Genomic DNA, 22,193 nt, shown 5'->3' with positions numbered 1-22,193 from the left:
CCGTTTTATATTAGTCGTTACATAGAGTTTTATGTATGAAAATATGCGCAATTTCATGTATAATACAACAAATAAACATCCCATGGTTGTAGCTTTTATCAGTTTTGAAATATTTTAATAAATAACGAGAAGTGCCAAAATTTCTACCTGGTTCAACTTTTGTAACACAATGTAAGCTCCCCTCAAAAACTGTTACATTCTAGTAATCATTTTCAATCATTTACCTTCATTTTGCAACAATGGAAGTCTCTAGCACGATATTTCGATTTTACGGTGAATTTGAAAAAAAACTTTTCCCTTACGTCCGCTCGGAAACTCAGCCAAAAAAATCAGAAATTCTTTCGTCAGTTTGTCGTGTTTGTCGTAATGTTTGCACCATTTTATATTAGCCATTACATGAAGTTTTATATATGAAAATGTGTGCAATTTCATATAGAATACAACGAAAGCAACCCATTGTTGTAGCTTTTATCAGTTTTGAAATATTTTCATATAAATAATGATGTGCCAAAACTCAAACTCAGTCAAACTTGACTCGACCGAAATGGTCGAAAAATATAAATTGTTTAAGCTAAAAAAACTCTCACATTCGAGTAATATTCAATCATTTACCTTCATTTTGCAAAAAATTGGAAGTCTCTAGTGCAAAATTTTGATTTTATGGTGAATTTTGAAAAAAAAACATGTTCCTTTACGTCAACTCGGTAACTCGCCGAAAAAGGAAAAAACTCAGAAATTCTTTCGTCAGATTGTCGTAATGTTTGCACCGTTCTATATTAGCCGTTACATAGAGTTTTTTATATGAAAATTAGCGCAAATTCAGGTAAAATACACAAAAAAAACCACCATGGTTGAGCTTTTATCAGTTTTAGATATTTATCATATAAATACACGATGTGCAAAATTTCAACCTTCGGTCAAACTTGACTCAACCGAAATGGTTGAAAAACATAATTGTAAGCTAAAACTTTTACATTCTAGTAATATTCAATCATTTACCTTCATTTTGCAACAAGTTGGAAGTCTCTAGCACAATATTTCCATTTATGGTGAATTTTTTAATAAATCCTTTTCCTTGCGTCCGCACGGTAACTCTTCCGAAGAAAATCAGTAATTCTTTCATCAGATTGTCGTAATGTTTGCAACAAAACATAACTCATGGTTGTAGCTTTTATCAGTTTTGAAATATATTTTTTTGTTATATACTAAATCACAATAAAAATAGAAAAAAAAAAAGTCGACATTCAGTCAAACTTTAACTCGACCGAAATGGTTGAAAACTGCAAAATTTTAGCTGCCCAAAAACACTACAGTCTAGTACTATTCAATCAATTAACTTCATTTTGCAACAAACGGGAAGTCTCTGGCACAATTTTTTGACTTATGGTGAATTTTTTAAAACATTTTTTTTTTATGTCCCAGCATTACGAATTCATGCATCAATATTTTGATAATATTTTCTCTGTGTTGCTTTGATCGTTTTACAATTTGTTATATACCAAAATCATCACAATTTAGTGTACAATACAAGGAAAAAATTCACTCATTAATTAGCTTTAACCGTTTTGCTCATAGCTCGTTTTGTATACAATTATATATGAAATTTTTTTTCCTTTCTAATAGTTGCATACTAAACTTTGGGCAATGACTAAAAAAGGAGCCCAAAATGAACTCTTAATCTTAAAAACTCAGCATGCTGTGAATTTAAAAAAAAAACTTTTCCCGCTTCAGTGCTCACTCCTAAACCCCGCCGGTATACGGGAGACACTTTTTGGAGCAAAACGGCTCGCCGTTTTTTTAAGGGCTAAGGGAAGTATCAAGATGTCTATAATTAAGCATTAGAGTTTAATGTGCAGTGAGAGCATCACTAGACAATGGTCGTCATCTTGGTCACTGGGCCCCAGCTTGCTAGGCTGACACCTCTGTTTGGTGCCAAGTGCTTGTCCAGTGGTCCATGAAGCCCTCAATAACCTCCCCCCCAACCATCCAGTGTCTGAGCACTCAGTGTCCAAAGCACTTGGTTCGGTAGTACCTATTCTAAATTGGAACAATTCAGAGAAAATTAGTATGACCCCTGCACAAAGATGGCACATATCATGAAACGTTCCGCAATTTTCAATCGGCAACGCATGGCTCCAGATTCCAAGTATTAGTCAGCACCAGTCCCCATTTGCCAGGTGCCTACTCTCCACTCACAAACTCTTCAGTTGATCCTGCCTTCACTTAGAGTTCATGATGTTGTTACTACAATCTTTAGAATCACAGCCCTGTCCTTGGTGGACAAAGACTTTTCGAGTCATGACTTTTGTTGGGAAGACAGAAAGACTTGTCTTTGGCATTCCTCCTGCTAGTACTTTGATTGAACTGTCCTCTTTGTTGAAGATTTTGTCTAATTTCTAAATTGTCTTGACTGGAACCAGGAACCTTGGCCAAGAAATTGGAGATTCCCAAGAACTTTCCTGCCTGTGCTAACAGGATAATTGAATTGGTTTTAGAATTGTCTGGTTGGCATTGATTTTGGAAGAGAGGGCTGTGGTGCTCTTCACCACTAGAGATTCACACAGTTGCGGAACTGTTTTCCTCCTTGACTTTGTTCCTACATGATATACAAACCCTCGGTCCCATGCATTAGGAATTACTTTCAGCGTAGGCTGGAATACGGCAGTTAAATTCTTGTACAAGGTAGGTAGGCCCAGCTTCCCAGTTGTAAATGCTCCACTTTTGCTTTCGGCTGTCTTTCAATGAAGACGTATGTTTTTGAGCTCTTCCTGACTAGCCGTTAATCACGATTTCCCGATGGGGTCTTTCATTTATTATTTTAATGTACAGTCAAAATTTTGTCTTGGCTATCTTATGTTTCCTTGCTTTCCGTACACTCAGAAACACTTCATCTGGGGCGCAGCGCTCGACCAGGCCCCATATCAAGCGCCCAAACAAAGCGTCCCATCTTCTTTCATGACCCATTCTACTTTTGTTTTTGTTGTTTCTGTGCTTTTTGTGATATATTATTTGAGTGCAATTGCTAAGTAAGCCATCATGGAGCCAAGTAAAGTTCATAGTGCTAGCCCTTGTGTAAAAACGCCCAAAACACACAATAGAATTCAGAAAGAACTTGTACAAAATTGTGGAGGAAGTTGCGTGCCAATATCTGTGAGGAGAATGATTCAACAGCACTGCTTGTTAGTGAAATTAAGGCCAGCAGAGTCTGGTTTGAAAAATTCAGAAAACGAATGGGCTTACATAATGTGCCTACTTCAGGGATTAAGGACGTTTGCAATGTGGAATGATGTGAAAAATTTTGTGATGAATTATCATTTCAACAAAGAAGTTGTAATCCGTGTCACCAAATGTTAAACCCTCTTTACCGGTGGTGAGCAGAATGTAAAACATTGCGTTCGCTGCCGAAACTGAATCTCTCGGTAGTGATCAGTTTGGAGGGGTGCTCGATCGTACAAAATATTTGCAAAAATAACACAATCCAGACAGGCTAATGAAAATTATAGGTATTATCAGCACTATAATAACGATATTCCTGTTAGTTCTATATTCCACAGGGAAAATAAATGATTTTATGAAAAAATGTGAAAATCTAGTGGTCCCTGTACAAGGGACCACTGGTGGTCGGTGAGAAAACTACGGGCTGAATAGAAATTCGGTCTTACAGAATGTTGGATATAATCGCACCTTTTCACATGCACATAAAGTATATAGCAAAATAGAACGGTAAAATAAGCCACGTAATAAAAAAAAACAAAAAAAAAAACTGCAAAAACTTAAAGCGAAAAGCCCTCCATAAATATGGGAAATTGCAAATTAAGTATATCTTCAAAAATTGGTCAATGTAATTTTCTACGTTTTTAAGATTAGTTTCATCACAGAAAACAACTTTAGGCATCAGGGGGATCTAAAACTATTTTTCAAGTTCTTGTTCCTCAGAAAAAATCGCTTTTTCTTTTTTTCTCTGGTTTGGTTTTTTACATATAATGTACTATAAGCTTTATTTCTACCTTTCATTTATCTGGTGCCTTTGTTTCATATCTTTTATTTGTAAAATGTAATAAGTGAAAAATAAATAAATCAGTAAATGATGATTACAAAGGTTTTTATTTTTTACTTGGGTAGAAGTTATTACATGTTTACGCTTGTTCTGGTTGTGATTTTTTGTTGAGACGCAGTTCATCTGTCACCTACACATAATTAAGCAGTAATAATATTTTTTTGGGGTTCATCATACGGTTCTGGCATCGTGTCATACGGTTTATTTTGACTCCAAACTCTGCAAACCGAAATTACAGAATGATTGGAAGTCCCTATCTGAAAAGAGGGAGTTTTGGTGGTACTATAGCGTAACCACCTTTATGCACCGGTTGCGGTGTAGTAGGACTTGAATGGTGGTACCCCACCTCCCTCCAAAAAACTTTCGTAATGAAGAGGATTAATGATGAATGTTGTGTGTATCTTAAGCAAATTTAGAGAAACACCAGAAAAAAATGTCCGGACAGTTTGTTGTGCGACAGGGTCCAGTAACTCTCAATGCTGGTAATAGTGCAGTAAAAAAAACAAAGAGGGGAAGTAACTTGATAGTGCCAGTAAAAAAACAAAGAGAAGTAAACCTCAGGATAAGCCCGATATCTGAAGTCCCTGCGGACGGAGATTCCTCTTCCAAATCCAAACAATGACCTCTCCACCTCCCTCTCCCCTCCTCTCCGTCTTCCATATGCTAACAGGTCTTTTCCATAAAGGTAAGAGTGATGTTAAATGTTCATTTGTTCATTTTATAAGTCATTTATATTTATTTCTCATTGTTTTCTGTATGTAAAACTCTGTTTATTTCCTACAAAAGGTTTTAAAAATATTGTTAGGGGTCTGGAACACATTTATTGTATTATGTAGAGACCACTGTATTCTGTTATGATATAATAAATGTTACTCAAATTACTGAGTGAAATTAGAATTGAAGTGCTTATCTTCTTCCCTAGATGGGAATTTAAACATACGTATCTTAGTTATTGATTGATTCATATGCATAATCTCGATTTATTTATTACTTTGCAGAATATTGTACAATATGATTTAGTATTCCAGAAGTTAGGTTAGTTATAAAATTCCACAAAAGATCTGAGTAAGCCTTTCCCCCTCACCTTTTGTTTGATTATAATTGTACTTCATTCTGAAAGTAAATTGAACAAGTTTACATATTAATTTAAGATGAAAATTGTTTTGATGATTAATTTAAGAGGAAAATTGTTTTGATGAAAATAAAACTTTTATTCTTACTTGTTAAAGGTAATGGTTATCTGTTACATTCCAAGTCTTTAGGCATTTAGATAATAGGTTTTATTGTATTAAGCATTAATAAAATTATTGCTGTTGAACAAGAGAAAACCTGAAATGTTGAGATTTATCTCGATGCTTGTCAGAATACTTATCTTGTGGTTGGTGTTAACTATACTCCATAGATTTAATTCTTTTTCAACAATGGAATATTAGTATGGTTTCGCATCTAGGCTGGTGGTTTCATATCAGTGAATAGAGAATGTATACCAGAACATATTAGAGTATAAAGTGAATAATGTGAATTTATGCTGAAACATTTTCTTACACTCGTGTGGAAAAAATTTACTCATCATGAAAATGTGGTCATTCTTGTAGGATAATTGAAATGTTATTATTTTTGTTAATGTTTTGTTGCTCATGGGATAGGAGTAATATACAATCTTCTAACTTAATCACATTGCTGTCATATAAACCTGTAAAATATTGTATTTGGATTAAATGCATGTCACAAAAATTAACAACCATTTAATTTTTCAGTCTATGCCTCCACTAATTGGTCGATTGGTCCCATTCACTGCAGTTGCTGCTGCTAACTGTGTAAATATTCCAATGATGAGGATGAGGTACGTGCATGTCTTCTTTTTTTGTGTGTGTGTCTGTGCGTATGATGTACATTTCGTTGAGTCTGTACCCCTTAATTACCATTCTGGGCTCAGCTCGTGTCGGCCTATGAAAATAATCCTTAATTATCATCTTTATAGGTAAAATTATCCTAAAATTACCAGAGAAAAAACAAATTAAGAAAATGTCAGTAAGACTGACTCGCTCACTCCTAAAAAGAAGTGTCTGGTATGATATAGGGGCGAGTGTGGAACACTACCACGAGACAAACACCAATTAGAACTTCCCTATCAGAATCACCTATGAGGAGCCAGATACCAACGGGCGATGCAGCCTCTACTATACTACTAGAGACGCCACGGACAGCACGCCTAGCGGTCATCCTTAATTTAGCGCCAGCGTTTAGGACCCAGATTTTACTTGTGATTATATTCTCAGGATTTATCTAGGTTATTCTACGATGGAACGCTCAGCAATTGCCAAGGCTAAGTTAAGCAACTCATAAGTAATATTTATTTCACAGTTTTATCTTCCGGGTAACAGTATTTCCTTTTATTAGGTCATATACGGTTCCACGGTTGTCTCGTGGCGCTGCGCGCCCATGCTGCCTCGTAAGAATTCCCGGTTCTTCCATACTGGGACTTCTTATAAACTTATGGCTTACTTCATCACGTCATAGTTTTACATCGAGTTTTAGCTTAGTTCGCCCTCTTACCATTATCTTAGTTTGGTATGTTAGGGCTATTATTAATTTTTATTCGGCCCAGCATCCCGGCTTCTTGCCTACATCGGCTATCGCTGGCTCCGAGTTTAAGGCTCCTGTTTCTTGGAATAGTTTCCTCCTGGGTTCTTCTCTCTTTACTAAAAGTGTCTCTTCCACCTTTCGATGTATTTTATTATTATTATTAGGGTGTAGGCTAGTCTAAGGTGCTTGTTCCTGTATTCGGTTACAGCTTGTGTTCACGTGGCCCTACCCACGTTGTGTGTTCGCGGGCCTAGGCCACTGGGGTCACGTGTTCCCATAGCACCCACCCTGCCCCTCCCCTCCCTCTTGATGTAGGAGGAGCTGGGGGAACCCCTGTTTGTCATAACAAACTAATAGCTTTCTCTCACATTACGGACGGTGCCGGGGGGTTCCGCCCAGCAGGGGGTATTAGGGCGACCAATATGAAGGTACCGGGTCTCAATTAGGGTAGTGGTGAGGTGGGGAGGAGTAGGCCATCACCTTCCCCTTCCTCGCTACGCCGCGTTCACCGGACTCCTTCCCCCCTACCCATTACTAAGCCACCTCCTTACGATATGAAAGGAGCCTTCCGTCGCAGCCGGGGCCCCTTTGGTTTATAGGGATATTGGATCAGCTAGAGGGCAGGGTGGGTGCTATGGATGGTCGTGCTTGCCTAACTATATCCTTATATATTCCGCTACCGGAAGGAGCTTACCCTTACTAGCATTTCTAGTAGACGGGTTGGAGAAAGTTTGGTTTTTATGTTGTTACTATGGCGATGTAAGGATATATACCCTCTAATTTAAGATATTTTACAATGAAATGTGATTATAATATTTATGTTAATCAACCATCCCGCCATTATCCGTTGTGGTTTCCATTACCCCACTCCTAGTTGGTTGATTCTTGTGCCACGCCACTGGCGGGAGCCATAGCGATCTTCTCTCCAAAATGGTTACCACACGTATTTTAGCAGGGCTCTGTTTATCTAATTAGCGCTCCGGCAACAGGGGAGAGCATATGTTGGCTGTAAGTGTTTACTTTGTACTCATGTACGTTCACTTACAGGCTACAAACTGCCAGGTCCTGCTTGTAATGCGATGCTGCACGACCCGCGGAACATGACGAGGCAGGTTCACGCCCCATGTGCACCTTGTTCAAACGACGTCTATCGTCTGGCATCCCGAGGCCTTGCATCCTATATGCTACGAACCCTGGGTCGATCAGCGGTGGTGGGGTAAGACCATTATGGTTATTTATCAATTCTAACACTTTTAGTTCGTACGTTGTTAACCCTGTCCGCAAATTGGTAGCTAATTCAGCATTTCTTTTTCAGGCTATCCGGTAGGAGGGAAGTCGCCCTTCGCCACCTTGAAAGCGTGGTGGGCGGCTTTGGGAAGAACGCCGCCAAGGCCAGCCCTACATATTGGATAGGAGATGGCCATCCAGATCTTCCCTGCGGGCAAGTCGACGGGCTACGTCGACCCCTGTACGCGCCCCCCGTGATAGCCGCCATACCAGCAAGAACCCAGCAGTCGCTGGGGGTAGGAGCCCGCCCAGGAGTCTAGTTCAAGACGTCGCCGGCCTGGACCTGATCCGAGCCGCATGGCGGTATGACGTGAGGATGGTTGGTTGAGGGTAGTCTGGGTAGGGGCGCCCAAGGTCTTCCTTGGGCGCGCCTGGATCTTCTCCTCGTCCCTTCTTCTCCGCCTCTTTCCAAGGCTTTCCGGGCTATCGAGATCCCTAGCGCACTCCCCGCTCTCTCTGTACCCTTAAGGAGATGGGAAAGAGAGAACCGAAGACATTGTCTTAAGACGACTTCTAGGGGAAGTCGTTCTTGTCTTCTTACGGCTAGGAAGTCATACGACTTCTTACGCCGACGCGGTGAAGGCTCTAAGCCCAAGCTCTCCCAGTCGAAGAGCTCCAGAGGCAAGGCTTCGAAGGAGAAGCTCGCGCTACCTACCGAGTCGTTGCCTTCTCCCGCTCCGCTGCCCCTCTCGGCTATGCCGGCAGGGGTGGCAAGCACCAGCTCCTGCGTTCCTTCTCCTGGCCACAGAATGATGGAGCAGGAGGCGTGATGATTGGTTCCCAAATCTCAGCTTTGGGAACATTTTGAGCAGAGGTTCGCACAATTGTCGAGCACTCTGTCCTCAAACTGGACAGGACGGTCCAGGAACTCTCGAATAGAGTAAGAGAGAATGGAGCGATCGGATGGTTGGGCTATCCCAGGCTCCTCCCCCAGTTATCCCCTGCTTCTAGCACGGGGATTCCTCCAACTCCCGTATACGACTCCTTGCCAGCTTTCTCTATGGAGAATCCATGGGAGAGTAGCGCCTAACGCTCCCTTAAGGACGGGATGATTTCGATCCGGAGTTTGGCACTTCGAAGATTTGAGGACTTCGAGTTTCTATCATCCGGTCTGTCACCGCCTTTCATTCGGGTATGCTAGGCTGACGCCAACGGCTCTTACAAGGGTAGGACAAGATCCGAAGGAGGTCAGTCCTCTACAGTAGAGATCTACGCCCAAAACGGGAATGGGTTCACTGCCTTGAGGACGTGGAGTGTACTAATACTAAACTCCAGGGCATTATAAGAGCCCCTTCCACTATTGTCGCACGAAGAGGACCCGGTCTCTCTTCCGTTCGCCACGAAATTGGTGGAGAGACGGCTCTCAGGCAGTCCTCAAGGATGAGGCCCGTTCCACAGTTGAGAGAGTCGTGAGTCCACTTGCTCCCTCTTATCCCTCCTTCGGAGAGTTATGGGAAACCTGCCAGCTACTTCACGCAGGGTAACTAAGCGGACTGCGCTTTATGGACAGTTCGGTGGAGAAGTACTACCTAGGATGCCGGACTCCCTAATCCAGGCAGAGTCGATGCGCGGAACTAGTTTGGCAGTAACTAACTCACTCATCGCACGGAAAGGGCTCTGCGCTATCTACGCCCCCCGAACGAACGCTATCAAAATCTAGCAAAATCGCAATTTCAGACGGTTCCGTTAGACGCTTTTGACTTCTTTCCAAGCCAGGAAGAAAACTGTCGGAAGGCATGTTCTTCAAGAGTGCACATCAAGGCACGAGCCTAATAGACTCTTGCTGCCAGCATGTGGGGAGCGGATATCTTCCCAGAGTCCGCAGGACGAAGTCACACGAAGCTGCTAGACTCAACCAGAGCCTTAGAGCTAGGTGGGTATTTCTTTCTAAGAGGAAACAGGGAATCCGTCCCATGCTGGCAAGAAACCAAAGAGGTGGTAGGAGGTTTCCAGCATATAAAAAACTCCAGCATCCAGCAGCAGTTGTGCAGGAATCCCACGTCACCCAAACAAGGACAAACCTGATACAACTAAGCAAACTAAGCTTCCTCCTGGTGACCCCAGCCAATCGCAAACCTTCGACTTCCTAGCTATCTCGCCTGCCTTGAACCCTGCCTTATGAGGCTCAAGGTACTCTCAAATCCGGGGGGCTAGGGCGATGCGAGGTACTTCGTCACCGTGGCGCAGGAAGGGGCACAAGGAGTAAGCAGTTAAGAGGAGGGCGTATGGTGGCCAAACCGCCCATCAGCAATGAGGCTCCCCAGGTAGGAAGGAGGCTGTTCCTCTTCCGCCACAGGGGGGATTCAGCAATTGGCACAGAGCATAGTGTCCAAAGGATTAGGCTGGAGCTGGATCAAGATCCTCCTCCAATAAAATCATTCCATCAGGTACGTCAAAGGAATGATAGATTACGCGGAAGAACTCCTTCAGAAAGAGCTATTGCGAGAGTCAAAACATCAAATTTCAGGTCGCTTATTCAGTGTGCCCAAAGGAAAGGTCAACAAAAGAAGGGTATCTAGACTGTCAAAGCTAAACTCTTTCATTCGCTGCGACAAGTTCAAGATGCTTACCCCTCGCAAGTAAGGACTTACTTCCGCGTGGAGCCGTCACATGGTCCATCGATCTTACAGACGCATACTAATCATATTCCCTATAGCCAGGATTCCGCCATTCTTAGGATTCAGGCTAGGAAGTGGGGCCAGACATTCTCATTCCAAAAAGTGATGCCCTTCGGTTGAATGTAGCCCCAGGGTATTCACAAAGATAGCAGAAGTGGTTGTACAACAATTGAGAGCTAAGGGAATCATGTAGCGGCATACCTCGACGATTGGTTAATCTGGGCACCAACAGTGAGGAAGCTCTCAAAGCTACCAAAAAGGTAGTCACTTTCGCGAAATCTGGGGTTCCAGATAAACAAAACGAAATCCAGACTTGTTTCCGGAATCTCGTTTTCAGTGGTAGGATCCAATGGGATTGTCCTCCACAATCTATCAATTCCTTAACAAACGGAGGAAAAGCAAAATCTGTCAGGGCAATTGCTCAAAGTGCAAACAAACGTAAAGAAGAAACCAGGAGAGAATCCTAGGGTTCTCTTCAGTTGCTTCGGTAACAGATATCCTTCTGAAAGCAAGCTGAAAGATCTTAAATCGATATTTGGCGCTTCCCCCCCCCAAGCAAACTCAAATATTCGAGACAAGTTGTCAGTAATCCCACAGAATCCCCGCAACCAACGACGGCCTTGGGATCAAAAGTAAAGAACTTTAGCCAAGAAAGTACCCCTTCAAATCCCCCCCAATGTAAAACCATCACACGGACGCGACCGTCCGGGTGGGGGGATACTCTCAGTTCAAACAGGTTCAGGGGACTTGGTCAGATCAATGTTCGCCAGCTTCACATAAAATGTGTTGGAAGCCTAATGCAGTATTCTTACTCTGAAGAGACTGCTCCCCGAAAATGTCCCATCTAAGGCTAGTTTTGGACAGTGCGTTGGTAGTCATTGCATCAAAACAGAGGAGGGTCCAAATCCAACACCTGTGAAACCAGTCATGATAGCCATCTTTTCATTAGCAAGCAAACACAAAGGGCATCTGTCTGCCACTCATCTTGGCCGGAGTAAGAAATGGTGATAGCAGACGCCCTGTCCCTGTCAGTCCCTCTGGAATCAGAGTGGTCTCTGGACGTCAGGTCTTCCAGTGGGTAAGCCAGGAGAGTCCCAGGTCTCCAAGTGGACCTCTTCGAATCACAAGCAAACCACAAGCTCCCTTGCTATGTGGCCACCAAACCTGGCCCTTCTGGCTTATGCCACGGAGCCCTGTCCGTTGGATTGGAATCAATGGAGGAGAATTGACGTTTTTCTCCAGTGAATCTTCTCTGAAAGTCCTAGACAAACTTAGGTCTTCAAAGGGATAATAGCTCTGATTGCACCGAACTGCCAAAGAGGCAACTGGTATCCACTTCTTTTGGAATTGGGGTCTCCGACCTCAACGGATCCCCAACCACAAACTATCACAATCCAACAAAATGAGGGACTGTGTTCGCTCCTCAGGACTCTCCAGACCCTAACTTTATGGACTTCATGAAAGTTTGCGGCTAATAAGATGCTGACATTGATCCACATAACATTTCTTCCTAGAATCAGATAAAAGGGAGTCAAACCATAGACAATGAGACTCAGCTAGTAAAGAAATTAGCATCTTTCTCTGAGAGATCGAAACACTACAACCATGACAGTTAATTTGGCTATATCCTTTTCTACGATTCATTATTTGAAAAGGTTAGCAAGCTAGCACGATACCACTCATAAGTCGGCTTTGAGAAAAATTTCAAGTAGGTTTTCCAGATAGATTTGACTGAATCTTATTTCACATCTATCCCTAAAGCCTGTGCTAGACATTAGACTTCTCAGAGGCCTACTACAGCTTTTCATGGTTCTAAATGATGTCTCAAACTATCTTCAGGATACGACAATTCTTCTTGTACATTCATAAAGCTCATGCAGGAAGACATGATTTCTTATAAGCTAGCCTCAGGAGCTGAGAATTTCAGAACTTCGGCTCTATCCAGCGGATGCGGGTCATGTGGAATTCCTCCCCTCAGGAGAGTTCTACTTGCTACGGATCGTAGCTTTTTAGCCAAAAACGAAAGATCCTTCTTGCAAGGTGGGTTCCTTGGAAGGTTATCCACTTCCACGGATCCTTCTCTCTGCCCGTATAACTGCTTAGAGCCTTTCTTCTATTCGTACTTCTTCTAGATCCTCTGGTGCTCTCTCATGAGAGAAAAAGGTGGTACTTGGTCAGTTAAAGGGATTAGACAGCAACTCTTTAGTTCATTAAACAAGCCAACCCTGAGTCATTCCAAAAGCACATGATATCAGGGGAGTAGGCAACCCTAATTAAATTATTCCAAATATGAACTTTGGGACTTAGAAAGTATTTACTGGATGGAAATCCCGACAGTCTTTAAACAAACAGTATTTAAAGTCCTTGGAATCTTTAAAGTTTTAAGCCGTAGCAGCGGGAAACATAGTTTCACCTGATTACTGCTTAGTTAGTCGTGTATTAATCCAGGTCTCCTTTCTACTGACTTCAAACCACACATGCCTCAACTCAATCAACAGGCTACTCAGCATCATAGCCTATAGACGTTGGGTGTTGTAGTGGTTTGTCCATTATTTTTTGGTAGGAAACCACCCTTGTACTGTATGTACTTTCAGTGGTCCTACCCTTATTTTCATGCTAGGAAGGCCACAATATGTTTGTTATAAATTCTCAATTGGATTTGTGATAACTTCAGTCCAATGTGGTTGTACATATTTGAATTAATTAGTATTAATGTTGTTTAATGATGGAATTGAGTGTATCTACCCTTATTTTTATGCTTAGGGAGGACACGTGTATGTATATAATTGTACTTATATGTTCTAATTAAGTAAATCAAACATTTCCTTAGTTTAAATGCATATTTATGATTTTGTTATACCTTTTAAGTACTTTAAGTTTACTAACATTCTGTTATGATTACTGTAGTAAGTTAGTTTAAGACTTAAATTGTATGCTGTATTTGATTTACTATATATATCCCATCATTTTAATATGTTTTTCATTTTTTCCCTTTTCCATCGTCTGTTTCTATGGTACTCTTTCATAGGCCGACACGAGCTGAGCCCAGAAAAGGGATTTTGACGAAGGAAAAATCTATTTCCGGGTGATTGGCTCGTGTCGCCCTATGAAAAACCATCCCTTTTTATGGTTTGTTTCCCCCCCTGCAGGACAAGATGTATTATGTTTTATTTAATGGAGACCGCTAGGGGCGGATGCTCGTCCGTGGCGTCCTCTAGTAGTCGTAGTAGAGGCTGCATCGCCCCGTTAGGTATCGGCTCTCTCTTAGGGGGATTCTGATAGGGCAGTTCTAATTGGTTGTTGTCTAGTGGTTAGGTTCCACACTCGCACCTATATCATTACCGACACCTCTTTTAAGAGTAGAGCGACGTCAGTCTTACTGACATTTTCTTAATTTTGTTTTTTCTCTGGTAAATTTTAGGATAATTTTGACTAGAAAGATGATATAAGGGATTACTTTCATAGTGCGAACACGAGCCAATCACCCAAGAAATAAGATTTTCCTTCGTCAAAATCCTTTTTTATTGGAGTGTCTTAGAACAATTATAGAGCGTGATTTCACGGGGAGCGGCAGGATAATAAATTCAAATTTAGCGCCGTCGGCGTTGCCAACATGGTGGTGATGACGTATCTCCCTCACTGCGGAGAAGCTAGGTACAAACTGCACGGTGAATCCAATTCTTTTCTGCCGGAGTTTCGCGTGAACATCGGTGGGTCGGTTTGCGGAAGTTGGATGACTTGTTCGCTTTTTTTTTTCTTGTGGATTTGATCTTCGGAATTGGTGAAGTAACTCTTTTTTGGCAGTTGTTATATTTGCTTTTATTTAGGCGTTGCAATGTCGGATTATAGTCCGCGCGGGAGTTAGGTTTTGCATCTCAGGATGTAAAACTAGATTATCCAAGTTAGAGTATGATTCTCACACTAAATGTGTTAAGTGTAGGGGACAGGTTTGTTCAGCAGATCGAACATGTAACGAGTGTAGTGATTGGACTGATTCTCAATGGAAGTTTTTTAGTTCATACTCGGAGAAATTAGCTAAAGCACAGAATTAGAAAAGCAGCGCTTAGGGAAAGTAGACTTAGCTCTGCTTCGTCTTGCGATGCATCTGTTCCTTCTGTTCTCCTCAAATTGTTATGTCTCCTTTAACTACACCTCCTATTCCTCCTACTAATCCCACTTCTCCGGCTTCCCGTGTAGTTTCTTCCGACACCATTGCCAGTCTGGAATCGAGGTTAGATCAGAAATTTTCGTAGCTAGCGAATACGGTTTTGCAACTTGGTAATTCAGTTAAGACGTTTTTGGAGAAAGCGGCTTCAGGTAAGATGTGTAGTTGAGGGTGCGTCTGTCTGTCCTGACACGTCTCCTAGACAAAGGTCACTGTCCAGCTCCCCTGCACGGGGAGAAGACATACCGGAAGTCCAAGGGAGTCGATCGGGATTTGCCCACAGACAGGCGCCTCTCTTGTTGAGCCTGTTGCGCCTCAACAGGGCTCGGTTAAGCGTTGGAAAGGTGTTGCGGTCAGACGTCGTTCGAATGATTCAAGCGATTCGTCTCCGGTCGCGCGGCGCTCTTGGCGAGATTCGCCCGTTTCGCGTCCCTTAAAGAGGCGTTCAGGCGCCGATTCTTCGCCTCCTCCAGTCAAGCGGTATAAGGAGCCTGAGAGTAGGGTTGCGCCTCGGCCGTTTAGCGGCTCGTTTCGTCGCCTCAATCTGTGCCTTTTTCGGCTCCATCTACTAGTAGAGATTGTGGTTTTAGCGCTGTAGCTAGCAGTTCTAAGGGTGTTTCTTTAGGCGCTTTTTCGTCTGTTACGCCTGATGCGCTTGTTTCGCCTCGAATTTCGGCGGCTCCGAGCGAGGCGCAAGTAGTTTTTCCGCCTCCTGCTGAACATTTAGGCTCTTCCAAGCCTACGTTAACTGTTTTTGATTCATCTCTGTCGCCTTTCGCAAGCGTTAGAGATGTTAACCAACTGGATGAATGAGTCCAAGGGTGGTTCGAAACCTTCAGATCAGGTTGTAGTTCCGTCTACTTCTTCGGCGGTATCGGAGAATGAAGAAGAAGTAGAGGAGGAGGATTCACATCACCTCTCATGTTATTCACGTCACTCCTTAGATTTCTTCTGGTATCTTATCCAGATTATTTTGAGAAAGCGGCTCCGCGCTCCCCAACTTCGACTTTTTTGATGAGGAGGAAAACTTCAGACCCTCTCCTCCCAAAACTTGTTCTATCTAAAGCGGTTAGACATTCGTTGAAAGAGACTGAGAAATGGATGTCTATGAAAAGAGACTTAGGGAAGGCTCTTTTGCTTACCCTCCCTCTAAGTTGCTCGTAAGAGGTATAGGTTTTATGTAACTGGGGAAGCTCCTTCTCTGGGAGTTTCTGCCTCCTCCCAGGGAGACTTCTCCAGTTTAATCGACTCCTCTAGAAGATCTGCTTTCGCCGCAGCGAAAGTTTTCTTTACAGCGCCGGAGTTGGACCACGTTGTAAAGAATCAATTTAAACTTTTGGAAGTCTTAGCTTCCTTGATTGGACTATTGGCGCTTTTAGCGGCCAAGATCGAAGACTGTCCTTCTCTTTCTCAGGAGTTAGCGGAGGATTGGATTGGTGTTCTGTCCTGTGCGGACAAATCATTAGGGATGGATGTGATGAGTTAGCTTCGCTCATCGCCTTTGGTACCCTTAAGAAAAGGCAACTTTGGTGCTCCTTTGCTTCTAAAAGGGTTACTTCCCAACAGAAGTCTGCTCTCTTGTTCGCTCCTTTTGTGAAAGATAACCTCTTTCCAGACGATGTAAGTGTTGTCAATTTCGTCTGCACTAGATAAGAAATCTACTTCGGATTTTACTGGCACAGTCTACTAAGAGACCTAAAGCTCCTGTGGAGACTGTTCCTTCGGTTTCTCCTCTGGCCCGCCAAGTGCCTTTTCGAGGGAGAAAACCCAAGCGCTTCTTTCGGCCGAAGTCGAATTTGCGACCTCAGTCTAAGGCCTCGGCCAAGGTTTAACAAAGCCTTCCAAATGAAAGCTCGGTTCTTCATGCACCAGTGGGAGCCAGGCTGGCTCTGTTTTGGGAGGAATGGGAAAACAAGAGGAGCAGAAGCCTGGGTAGTGCAAGTACTCAGTTCGGCTATCGTATTCCTCTCGTTTCACCTCCCTCGCTCTCACCTGTGCCAATCCATTTCCAGGCATACTCTCCGGGCTCAGACAAATTTCTCTGGCGCTAGCTGCAGAAGTGGAAGCGCTTGTTCTCAAAGAAAAAAAGGCCGATAAAAGGGGGGGGGTGAAACAGATAGAAGGGGATTTTCCTCCAGGCTTTTACAATCGCCTTTTTGTAGTTCCCAAGTCATCAGGGGGCTGGAGGCCGGTTTTGGATGTGAGCGCCTGAACTTGCATGTCCAGAAAACAAAATTTCATATGGAGACCACTCGGTCGGTTCTGGAGATCCATCAGACAGGGGGATTGGATGGTCTCTCTGGACATGCAAGACGCTTATTTTCACATTCCGATACATCGCGAATCTCGGAAGTACCTGAGGTTCATGTTCGAAGGCAAGGTGTTTCAGTTTCGGGCGCTTTGCTTCGGACTAGCGACCGCTCCTCAAGTTTTCACCAGGGTTCTATCCCCGATAGGAAGCTTGGCTTGCACATTGTAGGGAGTAAGAATCTCCCTCTCATCTGGACGATTGGCTTCTCCGGTCGGAATCAGAGAGTCGGTGCATGAAGGACCTTGGAACAACTCTGGATCTTGCCAGAAAGTTAGGAATTCTGGTCAACAAACAGAAGTCCCAGTTGGTTCCATCTCAGAGCATCCTTTATTTGGGGATGATTCTGAATGCTCAAGTTTTTCGGGCTTTTCTGTCCCCGAAGAGGGTTCAAGGCTCTGTCTGGAGACAGTTCAGGAGTTCTTGGACAAAAAGGTAAGTTTCTGCCAATCAGTGGATGAGGCTCCTGGGCAAATTGACGTCAGTGGAGAAATTTGTGACGTTGGGAAGACTGCACATGAGACCTCTGCAGTTTTTCCTGAGAGCCTCTTGGTGCAGGAAGACACAACCAGACTCGATTACCTTTCCTGTCTCAGATCAAATAAAAGAGGACCTAAGGTGGTGGCTCTCTTGAGCAAGGTTGGAAGAAGGGTTAGTTTTACGACCCATCCTCCCGAACCTACAGTTCTTTTCCGACGCATCGGACACAGGTTGGGGAGCCCTACTGGAAATCAACGGACTTCAGGAGCTTGGTCGGAGAAGGAGAAGTAGTTCCACATAAATGTAAAGGAAACTGTTAGCAATTTTCTTGGGGCTCAGACAGTTTCGGAGCTTAGTAGAAGGTCGAGTAGTGGCAGTGCATTCCGACAACTCCACGGCTCTCTCGTACGTGCGGAAACAGGGGGGGACTCAGTCTTTCTCTCGTACGAAGTAGCCAAGGATCTCCTCCTGTGGTCAAACGAAGCGAAGGTTCAGCTAGTCCCGAGGTTTGTTCCGGGAAAGATGAACGTCCTGGCGGACGAGTTAAGTCGTCAACAGCAAGTGTTACCTCTGGAGTGGACTTTGGACAACAAGATTTGTCAGAAACTTTGGCGCCTTTGGGGACGACCGTCAATAGACCTGTTCGCGACATCAAGGAACAACCGTCTTCCTCTCTTTTGTTCTCCAGTCCCAGATCCTCTAGCTTGGTCGGTGGACGCAATGCTGTTGGATTGGTCGGGTCTGGAAGCTTATGCATTCCCTCCGTTCGGTCTAATAAGAGAGGTGCTGAACAAGTTCATGTCGCACAGCAATGTAACACTGACGTTAATCGCTCCCTTTTGGCCCAGGAAAGAGTGGTTCCCGACCTTCTCCAGTTGTTAGTAGACTTCCCCAGACTTCTTCCTCCAGAGAAGTGGCTTCTCAAACAACCTCACTTCAAGAGGTTCCACCAAAACTTGTCCGCTCTAGCTCTGACAGGGTTCAGACTGTCCGGAATCTTGTCAGAGCGAAAGGATTTTCAAGAAGAGCTGCAGAAGCTATCGCTCGTTGTAGGAGAGAGTCTTCTAACAAACTCTATCAAGGGAAGTGGAGAATCTTCAGAGAGTGGTGTAGAAGTGCTAAAGTCTCTACTTCTGCGACCTCTTTAACAGAAATAGCAGATTTTCTTCTATTTCTTAGGAACTCTAAGAAACTGGCTCCTTCGACGATCAGAGGATATAGAGCCATGCTCTCTTCGGTTTTTCGACATCGAGGTTTGGATATTTCCTCCAATTCAGATCTGTCGGACCTCATTAGGTCTTTCGAAACCACTAAGCTCCCGCAAGATACAGTGGCTTGGAACTTAGATGTGGTGCTTAAGTTCCTCATGGGGCCACCGTTTGAGCCTTTGAAGTCGGCTTCACTCAGGAACTTGACTAAGAAGGCACTCTTTCTTATTGCACTAGCTTCTGCTAAGCGTGTCAGCGAATTGCACGCTATAGACAAAAGAGTCGGTTTCTCTCAAGGCAATGCTGTATTTTCGGTATCTTTGACCTTTCTAGCCAAAAATGAGAATCCTTCTAATCCTTGGCCGAGGAGTTTTGTGGTAAGGAACTTATCTGATTTGGTTGGACATGAGGAGGAAGAAAGGCTCTTATGTCCAGTCAGGGCTATTAAGCAGTATCTGTTTGCCACTAAGGGTATTAGAGGACAATCTTCTAAGCTCTGGACCTCGGTTCAAAATCCCTCTCGTCCTCTCTCTAAGAATGCTATATCGTTCTTTATTAGAGAGCTTATCAGGGAAGCTCACTCGCAGTCGAGAACGACAATCTTTCCGTTCTGAGAGTTAAAGCTCACGAGGTTAGAGCAGTGGCAACTTCTTTAGCATTCAGAAAGAATTATCTTTAGCTTCGATTCTTCAGAGCACGTTCTGGAGATCGAATTCGGTTTTTGCGAGTCATTATCTCAAAGAGATAGAAACGGTTTTCGAGAATTGTAAAACGTTAGGTCCGGTGGCGGTTTCTGGCATGGTGTTGGGAGAAACGGCACAGGGGTCGTCACCTCTATGCTAACTTTTCACCTTGAATAGGTTGTCGAGTTCAAGGGAAGCTGGGGGTACTGAGTACCTGGGATACTCACCAGTCTGTTAGGTCAGATTTTACAATGGTTGGGTATATATGTTTTTAAATCTGGTGTTGGTGACAAATGTTTTGTATGATTGAATTTCTGGTCTTAGCCCAGGGCAAGGGCAATCTTTGTTGTTACTATCCTCCGTCAGTCAGCCTTGACTCGCTTGAACTACGGAAGGATTCCACTCCTGTAGAGGCTAACTTTGGTCAAATTCCAATTCCTCTACAATAGTAAGAAGAGCACCGACCAGAGGCAGTAACAGTCTGCTGTAGCTCTCTTACAAGGTAAGGTACAACAGACACCTTGAGTGTTTACTGGTATTGCAATAAATGTAACCATTTAAAAATACTAGTGGTCCACTGAATCCCACCTTCCCATAAATGTGTAATCAGCTCTATAATTGTTCGGTAAGACACTACAATAAAAATGAAATTTTCATTATTAAAATGAAGTTTTATTGTATACTTACCGAACAATTATGATTATACCCACCCTCCTCCCCTTAGGTGGATGGACGGGCAGAAAGAATTGGATTCACCTGGGCAGTTGTACCTGGTTCTCCCGCGAGTGGAGGGAGATGACGTCATCACCACCAGTGTTGGCGACGCCGACGCGCTAAATTTGAATTTAGTATCCTGCCGCTCGTGGAAATCACGGCTCTATAATTGTTCGGTAAGTATACAATAAAACTTCATTTTAATAATGAAAATTTCATTTATTTAAACCAGCCCGAGAAGAGCCTTTATGAGGCTCAGAGGTCTGGATAAACTAATCCTTTATAATTAATAATAATGATAACCTTCTATCTAACTAGTACACACATATATCCCAGGTAACATCATTATTTTTATTTGACCTGCACCTTGTTTTTACCTCTAAATATGAGTTATGACAGTGAATGAATTGTATGTTTTGATATTTAAAATTTGTATTTTATTTTATTAAGTATCCTGTATTCAATTTTTGGGAACTCTTAGGACGAATTACCTTCTTTGTTTAACTGCAACATTTCTTAAAGCATTCTGATTGTTAGTGAAAATAAATTCCAAATTAGGGAGCATGTGGATTTGCAAATATTATGGTTCATAGTTTATATAAGAATAACAGTTTAGTCCTGTTCAAAATTACACTATATCACTGCTGCAAAGGACAGTTTACAGCAACTCTCATAGCCTAAAATATTTGTATGGTTATTTGGTTAGATTTAAGTCCTGCTTGTCTTGAGGTGGATGTATTTTTTTTTATTGATTCAAGTTAGTCATCTTGCAATCACACTTTACCTTCCCCTTGATAGTCATACATTGTTATTAGCAGGATTTTGGAAACCTGAATAATTTGTCAGTGGTCAGCTTCTTTAGTATACTCAGCTTTGTTATCATTCTGCTCATTTGACCAGGGTGCAGAGAGTCAGAAAGTTACTCTTAGACCTAAAGATAATTGGGTAGATTAAGATATTGAAATGCCCCTTGGGCATTAAATTTCATATCTGTCTTTTAGTTTGCTGTCCATTTATGCTGTTATCTTTAGGTTCTCTGTAGGCATCCAACTACGAAGAAAGCTGTTAATGATTAAGAAGTGCTGCAATTCCTATCTGTTTTGCATTAGATGACCAGATATACCTAAATAAGAGTTTTCAGGCTCTGCTGGAAGACAGAGTTAGATTACTCATTATATCTAGAGAAGTTTGTCAGGCCTCAGGGTCACAAAAGATCATTTGACCCTTTTGTTTTTAGGCAGTTGTGCAGATGACTTTAAGCAGAAGCTCTGCTTATGTATCAATTTATAGTATTTTAGTTGATGTAGGAGAGCTGCCTTTGGAGGCTTATCAGATATTATCTGTTGTTTGAAATGGGTATAGACTACAGGGGCTACAAGCACATTTGCATTTACATCTACTAACAAACAAAACTGCCTTGAATATGCTGCTCGCTGTAAATGTCCTCAGCCTTATGGTTTTAGGATGAAGAAATTATTGAATAATTTTAACCTGTCAGAAAATGGAGTATCACTTAAAAAGTACCTGTAACTCCCATCTGGAAATTAATAATAGAATAGTTTCCTTTTACAGGTAATTGAATTATATTAACAAGAATTTGGTGGAAGCTGACCATTCAGATGTATGAAACATGCTGAAGAGCAAAGAAGTAACACTTACTTTTATAGATATCTTTTAAGTGTCTAAACATTGCAAAGGTGCAAAATATATGGGATTTGGCGATTCAAAATCTTCTCTACATGCACTAGAATTCTTCAATGTGACTAATCCCTTAATTTAAAAAAATCTTAGTGTGTTACATAATGAAGTGTGGAGGAACACAAATAAATTTTGATATCATTCCAGCATGATGGTTTGCTTGGGAATGAGGGAGTACATAATTAGCAAAGCAAGAAGCTGCTGCAATACAGGCAGTCCCCAGTTAAAGGTGGGGGTCCCATTCCCGGCCGAACACCTATATCCGAAAATTGCAGATAATTGTGATAATAAATGGTGTTTATGATGTTGCAAGTGCCAATGAACACCGAAAACCGTTTACTGTCATGGAAAATCTGGTTAAAGATGTTAGCCAAGCGCCGTAAAACCGG

At 42.6% G+C, this 22,193-nt stretch overlaps 1 protein-coding gene and 1 non-coding gene across 6 annotated transcripts in view; both read left to right on the top strand.

Moving 5' to 3' along the window:
- The window catches only part of LOC135216371 (sideroflexin-1-like), a 185,789-nt gene that overhangs the window by 91,360 nt on the left and 72,236 nt on the right, over positions 1 to 22,193 (top strand). For all 5 annotated transcript variants that reach the window (XM_064251628.1, XM_064251631.1, XM_064251630.1 and 2 more), the window contains exon 6: positions 5,815 to 5,900. In XM_064251628.1, the coding sequence (XP_064107698.1) occupies positions 5,815 to 5,900 (86 nt within the window). The remainder of the gene's footprint in view (positions 1 to 5,814; positions 5,901 to 22,193) is intronic.
- Positions 2,014 to 2,116, top strand: LOC135216938 (U6 spliceosomal RNA). Its single transcript, XR_010314985.1, has one exon. It is a non-coding gene; the product is annotated as a U6 spliceosomal RNA (small nuclear RNA).

This window comes from Macrobrachium nipponense, chromosome 6 (genome assembly GCF_015104395.2).
Source record: "Macrobrachium nipponense isolate FS-2020 chromosome 6, ASM1510439v2, whole genome shotgun sequence".
Classification (NCBI taxonomy): domain Eukaryota; kingdom Metazoa; phylum Arthropoda; class Malacostraca; order Decapoda; family Palaemonidae; genus Macrobrachium; species Macrobrachium nipponense.
This window is presented reverse-complemented; position numbering and strand designations above follow the sequence as displayed.